At 42.6% G+C, this 16615-nt stretch overlaps 1 protein-coding gene across 1 annotated transcript in view; it reads left to right on the top strand.

Moving 5' to 3' along the window:
- Positions 1-16615, top strand: part of LOC308285289 (protogenin B-like) — a gene marked incomplete at both ends in the record, with an annotated part of 48706 nt that overhangs the window by 11682 nt on the left and 20409 nt on the right. Inside the window, 6 exons of the mRNA XM_080726005.1 lie at positions 6075-6294; positions 7548-7681; positions 10743-11036; positions 12089-12248; positions 13099-13346; positions 15121-15285. Of these exons, the coding sequence (XP_080582131.1) occupies positions 6075-6294; positions 7548-7681; positions 10743-11036; positions 12089-12248; positions 13099-13346; positions 15121-15285 (1221 nt within the window). The remainder of the gene's footprint in view (positions 1-6074; positions 6295-7547; positions 7682-10742; positions 11037-12088; positions 12249-13098; positions 13347-15120; positions 15286-16615) is intronic.

The raw sequence follows: 16615 nt of genomic DNA, 5'->3' as shown, positions 1-16615 counted from the left end.
CCTCTAAAATGACAAATTAAACATTGGCCAAATTGTCAAATATTAGAGGCAGAAATTGTGAAAATAGCCGATCTACATGCATGCTCAACGTGTTTTGAGCATGTAGATCCGCTATTTTCACAATAGAACCGTGTATAATGCCTCAACTTTTAGTGCTCGTCAGGGTGGGGGGGAGGGTCTCCAGTTTACATATGATTATTTTGGGGGTCGCAGCCTGAAGAGGTTTAGGGCCACTGTCCTATGGTACCAAGATCAATACAGCATGGAATTGTGGACAAACCCAACAATAACAGGATTCTTGGGTCTGAAATCTCATCAAACGGTGGTCTGTGAACCTTGATGTGAAAAAAGTATTTAGGCTGGATCATTCAGACAAATAGTGTTTCGTCTGCAGATGTTTATTGTGAGTAAGGTTTTGAGCTGTTGTTGTCGGCTCTTCGTCATGCAGACTCCTTTCTCTACCGCAAGGGTCTTCAACAGGGGTTCCGGGACCCCTAGGGGGTCCTCAGAGTTATGGGGGTCCTCCAAATTGTTGTGTGATAGACCCTTTTTTCTCCTTTTCTACATTAACCACTTGAACCCTAGCATCCATGTTTAGCTACTTTAGCCAAAAATAGCAGATCTACAAGCTCACAACGCCTCGCGCTGCGAGGCGTTGTGAGCTTGTAGATCAGCTATTTTCGGCAAAGAGCTTTAGTGTAGAGGGGGAAAATATCTGACAACACACATTAACACAAATCCAACATAAACTGACGATAGTGCTGTCAAAAGATGAAACTATATGGAATCTGTGAAAGGGTTGTGGGGGTCCCTGCTTCATCTCTCTCTCAAGTAAGGGGTCCTTGGCCTGAAAACGTTGAAGACCCCTGCTCTAACGTGACTGTCACCCAAGCCACAGTCAAGTTTGCGTGAGGACTGGAGCCATGATGATTTGGCAGTGAGGGGGTTAAGATGTTTTGGTCTGGGCTGGGGGGAGGGGAGGGGGGTTCCCCACATGTTTTGCTTGTGACCCAAAAGAGAAATTTGCCGAAAAAAAAAAGATCTTCAAGCTCACAACACGTTGCTTCGCGACCCGTTTTGAGCTTGTAGATCTGCTATTTTCACTATTCTTCTTGCATTTGTTTTCTAATTTATGGAATTTCTTCGATTTTCTCTTTGATTTCTTCGTGAAATAACTGGGGGGAAAAAGCATTGAATTTAGTTTTTTTTTTTTTTTTTCTGCCCATTTGTTAAATTTTTTGGGGGGAATGATTTTTGAAAAACATTTTGAAACTGCTAATTCCAAACTAAATGTTGGAAACCAGAAATGAAGGGACCCACACACATGTGTCTGCGACCCCACAAATGAGTCCCAGCGACCCACTGTTGTGGGAAACTGCTCTAAAGCCTGGGGGGTTTGTTTGGGGGGGTCGATGAGGAGGGGGTGGCAAAGAAGGGGCTAAAAGGTCCTGGTGGAAGGACGGACCTTGGACGTGAAGGGGTTAAAAGGGGGAGGAGCCTCCTCTGCGCTCTCCTTCTGTCCAGGGGGTCAGAGGTCACTGTGATGTCATTGTGATGTCACTGGCCTTACCGGCTGGTTGGACAACTCTCTCTCTCTCTCTCTATCTCTCTCTCTCTCTCTCTCTCTCTCTCTCTCTCTCTCTCTCTCTCTCGCTCTCAATTCAATTCTATTCTATTCAAAGGGCTTTATTATGAGAAAACATAATCGTCGTTGTCAGGTAGAAACCTTGTATGTCCAATACCGTTCGTTTTGCATTTATCATTTTAGAAATGATTTAAACTAGTGAAAACAGCCGATCTACAAGCACACAACGCCTCGCGGTGCGAGGCGTTGTGTGCTTGTAGATCTGCTGTTTTCACTACTTTTGTGCGACGGACTTGTATGATGAAGCAGAGCTTTACTTTGTGAAACATTTGAAACTTGGAAATACGAGGTTTCCACCCGACAACGACGATATGTTAACAGTTTTCATGTATCAAAGTTAGACGCAGATCAGTGCAGGGATACACACAATGATTAATAGTCTTCAAGGTGGTTGTGTTCCATGTGATATCCTTCTCCTATCACAGCAGCTCACCCATCTTGCTGCTGTGTTTGCACATTGTTGTACTTCACCCAGCAGATATGGGAGTTGTTTGTATCATCGCGCGCACACACACACACACACACACACACACACACACACACACACACACACACACATATATATCGTCGTTGTCAGGTAGAAACCTCGTATCTCCAAGTTTCAAATGTCTACGTTCTTTCGCAAAGTAAAGCCCTGCTTCATCATACAAGGCTGTCGCACACAAGTAGTGAAAACAGCAGATCTACAAGCACACAACGCCTCGCGGTGCGAGGCGTTGTGTGCTTGTAGATCGGCTGTTTTCAGTAGTTTAAATCATTTTTTAAATGATAAATGCAAACCAAACGGTTTTGGATATACAAGGTTTTCACCCGACAACAACGATATATAAGGGGTCCCTGCTTCATCTCTGGTCCCTGCTTCATCTCTCTCTCTCTCTCTCTCTCTCTCTCTCTCTCTCTCTCTCTCTCTCTCTCTCTCTCAGCTAAGGGGTCCTTGCGTTGAAACACATTTGAAGACCCCAGGCCGGTATTTTTGGGGGTAGGGGGAGGTGGTTTTGGGGAGGTGGACATTGATCCAAACATGGTATTGACTTCCTGGGACTGCGGACGATGGGGAATGGGGAGGGGGGTTGGTGGTCATAGGTCAAATGTCAGAGGTCATGGCTATTGTCCATGGGGTGGACGTTTTGGGAGGTGGGGCTACATTTAAAGATGTTTTAGAACAGGGGTTCACAAACCTTTTTAGGCCGTGGTCCCCAAAATAAACATATATGAACTGTGGACCAACACCCTGACAAGCATTTGTAGGAATTGTAGGTATTACATCTAATGTGACTCAGTTCCACAGATAAATATTGTGAAAATAGCAAGATCTACATGGCGTTGTGAGGCGTTGTGAGCATGTAGATCTGCTATTTTCACAAAGTCCACCTCTTGCTTACTTAATATTTGACAGTTTGGCCAGTTTGGTATTAAAACGGTCTTTAAAATCCTTAAATTGTCACTTTATAAATGTGCAGATACCCTGTATACACTTTTGCTGGTTTGTTTACCATTGAGTGAGACTTTTTTTTACATTAAGCTAATCATCTGGGGACCCCACAACATAATTTGGGGACCCCACTTGGGGTCCTGACCCCAAGTTTGAGAACCACTGTTTTAGAATAAATAGATACACTGTACCCTATTGGCCAGAGCAATGTTTTAGTCAACCAATAGCAGTGGTTGAAAAAGTATCAATACTGCAAAGTAGCTATGCTATTTTTACAAGTAAAAGTCTGGTATTCAAAATATACTTGAGTTAAGAAAGTATCTGTGTGAAAAAAGCAGAAAGTACTTATGATGCAGAATGTCCCGTTTCACAACTTTTCAAATATATGAAATGTACAAGTCTTTTGAAAATAACAGATCTACAAACTCACAGTGTGTCACATCACAACACATCGTGAGCTTGTAGATCTGCTATTTTCAAATCGCTGAAATGTATATAAGTTTGGGTAAGTGTATGTTTTCTTATAATAATCAAAATCTACAGATTAACTAGTAACTCCAAGTGCTCCAATAATTGTAGTGGAGTAAAAGTACAACAATTTCCTTTGAAATGTTGTTGAGTAGAAGTCAAAGTAACACTGTTACTGAACAAACACTTTATAGCAATGATTACTATTACAATATAGAGCTATTTAACACTGTTACTGAACAAACACTCTATAGCAATGATGACTGTCACAATATAGAGCTATTTAACACTGTTACTGAACAAACACTCTATAATAATGATTACTATCACAATACTAGAGATATTTAACAAAACAAACACTCTATAGCAATGATTACTATCACAATATAGAGCTATTTAACCAAACAAACACTCTATAGCAATGATTATTACCACAATATAGAGCTATTTAACACTGTTACTGAACACACACTCTATAGCAATGATTACTATCACAATATAGAGCTATTTAACACTGTTACTGAACAAACACTCTATAGCAATGATTACTGTCACAATATAGAGCTATTTAACACTGTTACTGAACAAACACTATAGCAATGATTACTATCGCAATATAGAGCTATAATGCACCTTTTAAACTATGCTGGTTCTAGTCCAAGTGGATGATGGTTGAGGCAGTGAATTGATTGGTGTTTGGTATCAATGACAGCGCATCAGTCAGGCTCATTGATCCATTGATCCATTGACGGCAGCAGCTGGTCAATAGTGAGCTCTCAGCTGGTCAGAGACGCAGCATCATGGAATCACATAATGATCCATTCTTTCCCATCCATCACTGTCTGAAGCTGGGTCTGCTTCGTTCACACTGTCAATGGTCTACAACAGTGGTTCTCAACCTTTTCAGGCCGCGACCCCCAAAATAATCATATTTTAACTGGGGACCCCCCCCCCCCCCCCCCCCCACCCTATGAGCACAAAGAGTTACATGTTGTATAACACGGTTCTTTTGTGACAATAGCAGATCTACATGGTCACAACGCCTCGCATTGCGAGGCGTTGTGAGCATGTAGATCGGCTATTTTCACAATTTCTGCCTCTAATATTTGACAATTTGGCCAATGTTTAGTCTAACTTGTTATTTTAGAGGTATTAAAAAGTCCTTAAATTGTCACTTTAGAAATGTGCAGATACCCTCTATACACTTAAACTTTATATTGGTTTGTTTACTGTTGAGTGAGAAAACAATGTTGCACATTAAGTTAATCATCAGGGGGACACCCCAAAATTATTTGGGGACCCCCCTGGGGGTCCCGACCCACATGTTGAGAACTACTGGTCTACAACAGGGGTCTTCAGCGTTTTCAGGCCAAGAGGGAGATAAAGCATGTTGTATAAACTGTTGTCGCAGATTTTCGTCGACTCGTTTGACAGCACTGTCATCAGTTGGATTTGTGTTCATGTGTTTTTCAGACATGTAACCGCTTAAATCGCTGATCGTTTACCTTTCACCCTGTACTTGGTCCACTCTTTTTCTTTACCTCTACACCAAAGTTATTTGCCAAAGATAGCCGATCTACAAGCTCTCAATGTAGATCTGCTATTTTTGGCTAAAGTTCTCCTCAGAAAAGGGATGCGAGGGTTCAAGTTGTTCATTTAAAAGAATGATCCTATCACAAAAAGATTTGGCGGCCGGCCCCTGTAGTAACTCTGAGGACCCCCTGCGACGCGTTGTGAGCTTGGAGGTCGGCTATTTCCAGTACTTGAACACACTGAACTAAGCATAATCCAGTGAATACTGGAGATATGGCATGGATTTTTCTACACAGAGAGGGCAAGTCTTTCGATAAGATGCTGCATTCAAGTTCAGGAAGAGTTTGGACAAGGCAATTCTCTTGAATGCTGCATTTGTATTTCTTTCACCATAGTAAAAACTGCATTCTACCATTTTTTGTGGTCACATGTTCAGATACTGGATTCTGATTGGCCTAAAACAGTGGTAAATCAGTCAACAACCTTGAGTTGGCTCATGGACCCCACCCACTGTTGTGTTGTTGCCAGACCCATGAAATGGGTAGGCCTACATAAGCAAATGTCGGTCCGGGTTTTCTATATAAAGGGTATATATGATGATGACATGATGATGACATGCCTACAAAAGGCATGATGTCATAAATGATGATGACAGACAGGGGGTCTGGCACAACCAGGTTGACCTGGTCTTGTTGTTGTAACATTTCCAAGATCTTGCAAGTTACAGCTGTGTTTTCTTTCATGTATATGCTAGAAGTGGTAGAAAAGCAATTTACCATTCGAGGGTTGTGGGTTGTTGCCTGCCAACAACCCACTCCCTCTCATGGTAAATGGCTTACTTCATGGTGTGGAGAGGGCACCTTTTACAGACAGGTAAAAGGGTAGGGGCTCAAGCCCCCTTTGATGTCTATGTGTGCACGTGCCTGTGTGTGACATGAGTGTGACATGAGTGTGACATGAGTGTGACATCATATATTTTTTTTTATATTTGTGTAGGTGTCTCAGAGTTTGTGGAGCATCCTGTCGCCATGGTAACGACAGAAGGCTCTCTGGCTCGATTCTCCTGCTCAGTGACATCATCATCCCGCGCCCAACCCGTCACGGTGACATCATCATCCCGCGCCCGACCCGTCACAGTGACATCATCATCCGGCGCCCAACCCGTCACCATCACCTGGGAACGCAACCACACAGCACTACCAATGCACACAGAAAGGTATGCATGCAGACAGACAGACAAGCACACTCACACACGCGCACACACACACACACACATGCACGCACGCACGCACACACACACACACACACACACACACACACACACACACACACACACACACACACACACACACACACACACACACACACACACACACACACACACACACACACACACACACACACGCGTACTGTATGTATGCTGACAGACAGAAAAGAAAATTACCTCTTTCTTACTTCCTTCGCCAATGTGTTCCAATGATACTAATGAAGGCTCTGTTACATTCTGGTCAAACAGAGTCAACCCTAACCCTACACTGACTCTGTTTAGAGCAGAATGGAATTAATATCATTGGCTTTGTTTACACGGACAGATGTATTCCACTTACAAATTCAGAATGACTGCTCATTCAGAATAAAAATGCTCATGTAAAACACCTCAGAATCCGAATAATTTAGTTTGGCTATAGCCTATACTTTTATCCTGGTTCCATGTAAACTGAAGCAATAAGCCACAAGAGGCATGTGGTTACCTGGTATTTTATAACGGTTGAGAGGCGTGGAGAGACACGAGGCGCAGCCGAGTGTCTCCAACCCTCTCAGCCGTTATAAAATACAGGTAACCACATGCCTTGCGTGGCTTATTGCTTTTCTAAAACGGTTACCATATGGCTATATGAAAAATCATAGACATGTACCAATTAAAACTGTTCTATTTCACTAATAATTCACTACAAGGTCTGCAAGAAAGTAGTTCCCAGCCTTTTTGCCAACAACACAGGTGCAGATAATTGGTGCACTGTGGGACACTGTGGAAAGAAATAACGCACCTGGGTGGGTTTGATATAAACTGATTCAAGGTGTGGATTATAGTCTATACCACAGCAGTTAAAAGGGAAACCAGCCAATCAGAATCAAGGAATGGAACTAGCCGTTTTAGAAAGTTGATTGAGAATGAATACATATTGTCCATGTAACCGCAGCCAATGGTAACACCCAATGAAGTCATTTCCCTCCAAAATGGCTGCTGTGCATATAGGCTATAGAGCCTGTTGCTTTTGAGATTTCCATCCTCCTACTTTTTGAATGCTCAGATTGTTTCATTGTTTTTCATACGTACCTGTATTGTGCGTGTGCTTGTGCGCGTGTGTGTGTGTGTGTGTGTGTGTGTGTGCGTGTGCGTGTGCGTGTGTGCGTGCGTGTGTGTGCGTGTGCGTGTGTGTGCGTGTGCGTGTGTGTGTGTGTGTGTAGAATCACTGTGCTGCCCAGTGGAGTGCTCCAGATCGCTAACGTCCAGCCAGAGGACGCTGGTCAGTACAGATGTGTCTCCTCCAACGTCCTCCGCTCTGTGGAGAGCCAAGACGCAGAGCTGACCGTCACCAAAGGTTCCTTACATCATCATTACATCATCACTGATTACTAGGGATTTCACGATTATTGTGATGAAGGAAATTGCGATTTTACGATATTATCACGATAATCAAAATATCCCCAACATCCATTATCCTGGAACATTTGCCAAAAAATAGCTGATCTACAAGCTTCACCAGGGGCGTCAATTTGGTATGGCAGGGGTATGCAGCTGCCATACCCTGGGTCCAGGGGGGAAGATGAAAGTTAGTTCTATTATGAATCCATGAATGTCTCTTTGTCTATCTGTGCTGGTTATTATGTTGGTAAATTACAGTAAAATAACTACAAATGCAAAATTTGACAAAATGGTCACTTTAACAAGGTATTATAATTATATTATAGGTATATATAATTATATATTATATGTACTTCTTAAAATAAATGTATCATGCCTGTTGCTAAGGTATGGCAACATGACTGGTGTCTTGCACGTGCGCGAAGACACCAGTCATGTTGCCATACCTTGGCTTTTTCTGAACTGACGCCACTGAGCTTCGCCCCACGTTATGAGCTTGTAGATCTGCTGTTTTCACTAGTCTGGGTCCTGGGCTAACGTAATTTCTCTTTTGGGTCACGGGCTAAAAAGTTTGGGAACCACGGTTTTAGACTAACTAGTCCGAACTCCTTCAGTAACTAACAACAATTCACATTGACAGTAGATGACTTCTGTCCTGTCCAGAGAACCACCTAGCAGGGCTTTGAAGATGAACTTGCTATTAAAAATGGTGTATATTTTTTTAATCAAAATGATTTCTGCTCACAGAGGTTTGTTTATTTGCGGCATCGATGTCAGTGCATCGTTTCCTGGTTCCCCCAGACGTGGACCTCGGTTCAAACATCACAGAGCGTTCATCGCTCGTAAAGGAATTTTCATTAAGTCGTTATAATTGAGTTAACTTTGAGATCCCTAATATATAAAACTCAGCACAAAAAGAAAGGAAACTTGACTTCGGTCCATTATATCTCCCCTTTAATAATACCAATTTGTATCGTGGTTTATACGATTTTTATTGTTGATTCGTCACCTTTACAATGAGGTACAGTTGTAAACAGGCCTGGAATTTCATCAGTTATGGGGCAAGGCCAATTGGCCTTTGGTGTTGTAAAATTTTTGAGGGCACAAAGGCCAAGTGCCAGGGCAGGAAGGCCATCATTAAAACAATGATTTTAAGTCCACGCCACAGTCATAATTAATTTAGCTTAAACGTTAAGGTTTAATGTAATACCTTTCAATTAAATAAATATCAAGAAAATGTTTATTTCTGTTTTGCCATGTGCAGTGGTGTAAAGTAACTAAGTACATTTACTTAAGTATTGTACTTAAATGTTTATTGTAATTTTGAGTATTTCTAACACTTAGGCCTACTTCTACTCCACTACATCTCGGATCCAAATATTGTACTTTTACTCCACTACAATTATTTGAAACCTTTAGTTAACAGTTACTTTGCATATATAAATTATAATATTATTATACATGAACCACTTTAGCCCTATTTAGGCTATTTGAAAATAACCAAGCTTGTAGAAAAAATAGCAGATCTACAAGCTCAAGATGTCGCATAACTATGTGTTGTGAGCTTGTAGATCTGCTATTTTCAAACATTTTGTACTTTTACTTTTGGTACTTTAAGTACATTTTTGATACCAATACTTTTGTACTTTTACTCGAGTATATTTTGAATTTGAGGACTTTTACTTGCAACCGGAGTATTTCTACATTGCAGTAGGCTATTGATACTTTTACTTGAGTAAAACATTTGAGTACTTTTTCCACAACTGGCCATGTGTTGTGCACGCACGCACGCACGCACACACACACACACACACACACACACACACACACACACACACACACACACACACACACACACACACACACACACACACAAACTCCTCCCTCCCGTTCGCGGAGTGAAGTGATCCTTTCTCAACAATAATGTACTTTCTGACAGCTCAGCCTCTTGGGGAAAGAATAGCTTTTGGTTCCCTTAGCGCTGCATTTCGGTTGTTGTCCTGAGCTCAGCAGAGCTCCGTTTGAAGGCATTCATTCGCACATTCGGATTTATTCAACAGGCTGCGTTAGATGTAACTCCCGTTTAGCCCGTGATGTTTTTGTGTTGTATAATCACTGTGTCGGCGGCTCCACTATGCGGTGGCTGCTATGCTGCTACTACGAGCGTAAATGGAATCTACTACTGGTCATGTGAGCAGCTCAACCAACCATGCACTGCTGTTACCGTAATGACTGGAAAATCGCGCAGAGAAAAAAACGGTAAAAAGCAGTTAACGGACTGCTGTGGGCGCCGGGGCACCACGGCCACTGTGGCCGTTTGGGCATGTCATTTTTCGAGGGGCACACGGCCAAAGAGAGGGGCAACGACGGCCATGGCCGTCGTGGCCGCCGTGAAATTCCTGCCCTGGTTGTAAAGCATGGGGCATTTATGGAATGAGCACCGCACATTCGGTCCATTATATCTCTCCTTTAATAATGCCAAATTGTATTGAGTTTGATATCATTGTTATCGTTGATTTATTACCTTTACAACAAGGTACAGCTTGTAAGGATCTGGCATTCGTGGAATGAGCAACACAGCCAAACGTGTGGGTAGCGCCCCTCCAAAAATGGTCAAAATGGCCTGGCAGGCCTGCAATACTGTTATTTTGGTGTTCACCTTTGTTGCTTGGAGCATTGAATGATTGCACTCTCCCACAGTAATAAGGAAAGAAAGAAACAACACATATTGGCCATTTTTACACTTAATTTTAAGCTCAGTGACAGGGAAGCCCAAAACTAGAGTAAATGCCAGCAGAACAGTAACTATTGCAAGCCATTTTGGCAACAATTTGGTCGGCGCTACCCACACGTTTGGCTGTGTAGCTCATGCCTCGAATGCCCGATGCTTACAAGCTGTACCTCGTTGTAAATGTGACAAATCGACGATAAAAAAAAGATATAAAACACGATAACACTTGGTATTATTAAATACCATGCAGTTTCAGTAACACAGTCTGTATTCTATTATGTTTCAGGTCCAGGTCTTCCATCTCCTCAGAGGCCCAGAATCGTGGCCGCTCCCCAGAACGTAACGGCGTCCCTCGACCAGACGGTGGTGCTAGAGTGCGCTGCCGAGGGCAACCCGCGGCCCATCGTGTCGTGGAGTCGCGCCGACGGGCGGCCCGTGGCCGCCGACGCCCGGGTCCTGGGCGGCGGCAACCTGGTGATCTCCCGCGCCAAGGCTGGCCACGCCGGAGTCTACCTCTGTAGAGCCACTACACCCGGAACCAGGAATAACACCATGGCTGCTGCCAACATCACTGTCCTGGGTAAAACTATAGATCTGTTGTACCAACATCACTGTCCTGGGTAAAACTATAGATCTGTTGTACCAACATCGCTGTCCTGGGTAAAACTATAGATCTGTTGTGCCAAACTCACTGTCCTGTAGTGATGGGCCATCCCGTTCATTTCAGTGAACGAATCATTTCATTTCATTTCGTAAAATGACAAACTTCCAGGCCTGGTGTGAAATACACATTTCAGAGATTTGAGAGGACACATCACTACTACTATCCTGGGTAAAACAAACTATAGATCTGTTGTACCAACCCCCCTGTCCTGGGTCCCCAAATGCTATGCTGGGTATTTGACTAATTATAAACTCAGCACAAAAAGAAAGGAAACTTGACTTCGGTCCATTAAATCTCCCCTTTAATAATATCAATTTGTATAGTGTTTTATACATTGCATTGGATGTTTATTTTGCGGCGCTGTGTGCAATCGCCTCGTCCGTCCGTCTGTCCGTCCGTCTGTCCGTCCAACACACACACACACATCTCCCAAGTAAGGCCTGAGTTTTACTTTGTAGTGCCGACAGTGGCTGATCTGCTAACTCACAGCGCGTCACACCCGCGATGATGAACGCGCTCGTCATACTGTAGGTGCTAAAACATTTAAATATGATTTATTATGTTCCAGTACAGTTATCTTTAACCCATTTAGACCGGGTACGCATTATGGCGTAATATTATTTCATGCTTTAACTATTACAAAAATAGCAGATCTACAAGCAAGCGGCACCGAGTGCCGCGCTGCGAGTGCCGCGCTGCGAGCTTGTAGATCTGCCACTTTTGAAAAATCGCGAACCAGAAGCAAATATTTGAGTTACAAATGTTCACTTTGAAAGTGAGATATTCAAAGATTTGCACAAAAAAAAAAAATAGCAGCTCTACAATCTCACAGCGCGGCACTCGGTGCCACGCTGCAAGCTTGTAGATCTGCTTGTATATCTTGTATATCTTTTTCAATAGTTAAAGCATCAAATAATTCTAGGCCTAAATGGATTCATAAATGTTCATTCTAATGTGTTGTGTTGCAGTCCCTCCGTCCATCACAGAGTGCCCAGAGAGCCAGACTCGGCCCAGAGCGGGCACTGCCCGCTTCATGTGCCAGGCGGAGGGCGTGCCCCGCCCCCACATCACCTGGCTGAAGAACGCCCAGGAAGTGACCTTAAATGGCAGGATCCAGATGTACAACAGGTGCTCTAATTATTACACTAACGACATGCACTCAACATGTACAACAGATGCTAATACTAATTACACTAATGATGACATGTGATTAATAGGGGTGTAACGATACATTTTAATAGCGATTCGATACATATCACGATATATGGTTGATGATATGATACATGGACGATATTGGTTCATTCATGGCGATACGATTCGATTTGATTCAATGATTTAAAATCGATATAGTAACTATTTAGCAGAGACATTAAATCTGAAAGGTGTGGATAGTGCAGGTTTTTAAGGGAAACATGTATTATTATGGATATAAATAAGTAAATACTGTGATTATCTGCCAAATACATGGACATTGTATATTGACAAACCTGCACCTTGACATGAACACAGAGATTACATACATTTATCGATAGACCAGTGTAGCTATATCCCCTCCTTTTAATTGTTTCTTCTTAAAAATGCTAAATACAATGCACAAGTAGGTAGTATCGATACAATCGATTATTTGCACTGCCGATTCGATACGATACAAAATCAAACGATACGATTTGATTTTAGCTGTTTTCATTTCGATCCACTTCGATTTTTTAAGTTAAAAACGATATTTCGATGCAGTTACTATATCGTTACACCCCTAGTGATTAACATGTACAATAGGTGCTAATACTATATGACACCGCTCGTCAATGGGTGGAAATCAAGGCATTCCACCGTTGGACAATTAAAAAAATAAAAGCACTTAAGAGTGTTAAGAACGTTTCATGAATCTGACCCAACTTCTCTTAGGAATTCTCTTAGGAAGAAACTTTAGAAGGAAACTTAAATTGGTGAATGAGGCCCATTGTGTCTTCCTCCTCAGTAAACTGGTGATCACCCAGATCATCCCGGAGGACGACGCCATCTACCAGTGCGTGGCGCAGAACGCCGCCGGCTCGGTGCTGTCGGTGGCACGGCTCACCGTGGTGATGTCGGAGGACCGCCCCGGAGCGCCGCCAAACGTCCACGCCGAGACCATCTCCAGCTCGGCCATCCTGCTGGCCTGGGACCGCCCGTCCTACAACGCTGACAAGGTCATCGCCTACTCCATCCACTACATGAAGGCTGAAGGTACACTACCTACTACTGTCCTACTGTCCTACTGTCCTTAGTGTCCTTAGTGTCCTACTGTCCTACTGTCCTATTGTCCTACTGTCCTACTGTTCTTAGTGCCCTAGTGTCCTTAGTGTCCTACTCTCCTACTGTCCTACTCCATCCACTAAATGAAGGCTGAAGGTAGAGAACCTACTACCATCCTACTGTCCTTAGTGTCCTACTGTCCTACTGTCCTACTCTCCTTCTCTCCTACTGTCCTTCTGTCCTACTGTCCTACTGTCCTACTGTCCTACTCCACCCACTATATGAAGGCTGAAGGTATAGAACCTACTACTGTCCTGCTGTTCTGAGTGTCCTACTCTCCTACTGTCCTACTCTCCTACTCTCCTACTGTCCTACTCTCCTACTGTCCTACTGTCCACTAAAAACTGCTGGGTAGATTCATCTACCCAAAATCTGAGTAAAAAATGGTTTACCCATTATGGGTTATTATAATGGTGTTTGTATGTATAATGGGTTGTTTTGTACAGCTCATACATTACCCAGCTGCTGAGTAAAATTGTTTTACTCAGTATGGGTAGTTCTAAACTTAAGCTGGTCACCTGGTATGCAAAGCATGCTGGGAAAAGCATTTCTCTAGGTTTTCAGGGATATTTTCTAAGCTTTTGGTAGCTAAAAATGCTAAATGTATCATATCCATGTGTCTGCCTTGGCAAGCTGACTGTCATATGTCAGAATTTCATTTGTCAGTTTTTGAGCCAAAACCCTAACCGTAACTGCTAGGCTGCTAGCTTATGCTTGAGCGCCCTCCCCCTGCTGTTCTGAAAGAGAAGAACTCATGATAAATTTGAGGCTATTATGTTGATCTACTTTAAACTTCTCTGATTATAGCTTTTCAACATTGTTGCATAATTTACAATTATGTACCTTAATGTTGATATTGCTATACTTTGAACAAATTATCTGAGAAAAAAACCCTGAAACAAATCTTATCTTATGTTAATGTTAAATAATATAAGCATGGTCATTTACGATGAGTAAAATATACTTCCCACATGTGGATAAAATATATACTAAATAATAGTGGTTGACCCAGAGTGAGTAAAAAATTCTACCCAGATGTGGTAGAATATCTTACTACGGTGCTGGGTAGAAAGGACCTACCCATTTTGCTGTGTAAGATTTACTACTGTTGGGTTGGTCCAATAGTTACCCAGGGGTGGGTTATAATACAACCCAGATCGGGTTATTTTCAACCCAGCCGTTTTTAGTGTATACTGTCTTACTGTCCTACTCCATTCACTAAATCAGGGGTGGGCAACTTTGATGATGGAGAGGGACACTATATTTTCACATTCACTCCAGAGGGCCACAATGCACATACGGTCAAAAATAGCAGATCTACAAGCTCAAAACGCGTCGCAGTGCGACGTGTTTTGAGCTTGTAGATCTGCTATTTTTGCTATTTTTTTTGCGTTATACATTGTGTTTTCCTCCTCAGTAAACTGGTGATCACCCAGATCATACCGGAGGACGACATGACAGCATGACTGGCAGACTGGTGTCTTGCACGTGCGCCTTCGCGCACGTGCAAGACACCAGTCATGTTGCCATATAGCTTTTTCTGAACTAACGCCACTGGTCATACATTGGCTGCATAATTGCCGATACTGGCGTTGTCAAAGGAGTTTTGACAAATTGTAAATTGTACATTGAGTGTAATATTGGCTGATCTATCAGCCAAACCTGTATCTGTCAGGCGTTCATCTAACGTGGTTTCTTTGGTCAGGTCTGAACAACGAGGAGTACCAGGCGGTCATCGGAAACGACACCACCAGCTACATCATCGACGACCTGGAGTCAGCGAGGAACTACAGCTTCTACATCGTGGCGTACATGCCCATGGGCGCCAGCCGCATGTCCGACCAAGTCTGCCAGCACACCCTGGAGGATGGTGAGAGTATTACAGCTATATCTAAATGTATAAGCACCTTAACACTGCCTCTAGAGGATGGTGAGATTGTTGCATCTATGCCTATATGTATAACTACCTCATCACTTTTCACACTTTTGTTCATGACAACCCTCCAGTTTGACCCCTCACATGCTACTTAAAACAGATTTTGTCTTTTTTATAATATATTTCCTTTCCTGTGTAGTGGAGTCAATGGGACAGTGAATATACAAATGGCCAAAAAAAAAAATCGCGATGTTTCCAGCAGAGCAGGCATCTCATTCTGTGGACCTTAATGACCAAACTAATAGATAAAACTGAAATAAAAAGTGCAGGTTCAACCTTATTCCTTGAGTTTTTGGAGTTCAGTCTGTTCCCTGGTCCTCCTCTCTGCTACTGCAGCCCTTCCATTCGGGAATTCGTTATTTTGTGAAAAATCTATTGAAAAATCTATTGAAAAATCTATTGAAAAACAGCAGATCTGCTATTTTTGAAAAATCGTGAACATTTTGAATATTTCAAATCCTTCTAAGGTTTTTTGAAAAAAACCTATGTTTCTATGTCAGTGGTGCTCAAACGTTTTCATGTGAAAGACCCCCAAGATGATCTGTATTTGGCCACGGACCCCCATCTCAAAATATTTAGTTCCAGGGACCCCCCAGAAGCAACATTTTAGTTACAAATGTCCGCTTAAAAAATACATATATTCAAAGATTTGCACACATTTTCACGACTTTTCAAAAATAGCAGATCTACAAGCTCGCAGACCCTTGTGACGCCCCTGGTTTTCCCTCTCTGTGAGCTTGGAGATCTGCTATTTTTTTAATAGCTAAAGTATATAATAATTCCAGGCCCCTCCACCTTGGGCCCTGGTAACTCAGCAAATAGCAGATCTATAAGCTTGCAGCGCGGCACTCGGTGCCGCGCTGTGAGCTTGTAGATCTGCTATTTTTCAATAGCTAAAGTATACAATAATTAAGGCCCCTCCACCTTGGGCCCTGGTAACTCAGTCACCACTTTCTCCCCCTTGTGACTCCCCTGGTTTTTAAGGGGTTGGCTTAATAAAATTAACGAAAGGAAGCGGATAAAAGCGCAGAACTTTTTGTGAGGCTTCTTTAGGACCTAACGATGGATTTTATTCTTGGGTACCGATGTCGATGGGAGCCCAACTTGATATGGATAATTCTATGGGTAAACATCAAAATAAAGTTTGGTACCCAAGGCTAAAATCCATCGTTAGGTCCTAAAGAAACCTCAAAAAAAGTGTGGCGCTTTTATCTGCTTCGTTTCGATAATGTCAAAAACCAGCGTTAAAGGAGTATTTCACCCA

The sequence above is a fragment of the Nannobrachium achirus genome, assembly GCF_963921795.1.
Source record: "Nannobrachium achirus genome assembly, chromosome: 5".
In the NCBI taxonomy this organism is placed as follows: domain Eukaryota; kingdom Metazoa; phylum Chordata; class Actinopteri; order Myctophiformes; family Myctophidae; genus Nannobrachium; species Nannobrachium achirus.
Note: the sequence above shows the minus strand (reverse complement) of the source record. Positions and strands in the feature narration are given on the sequence as shown.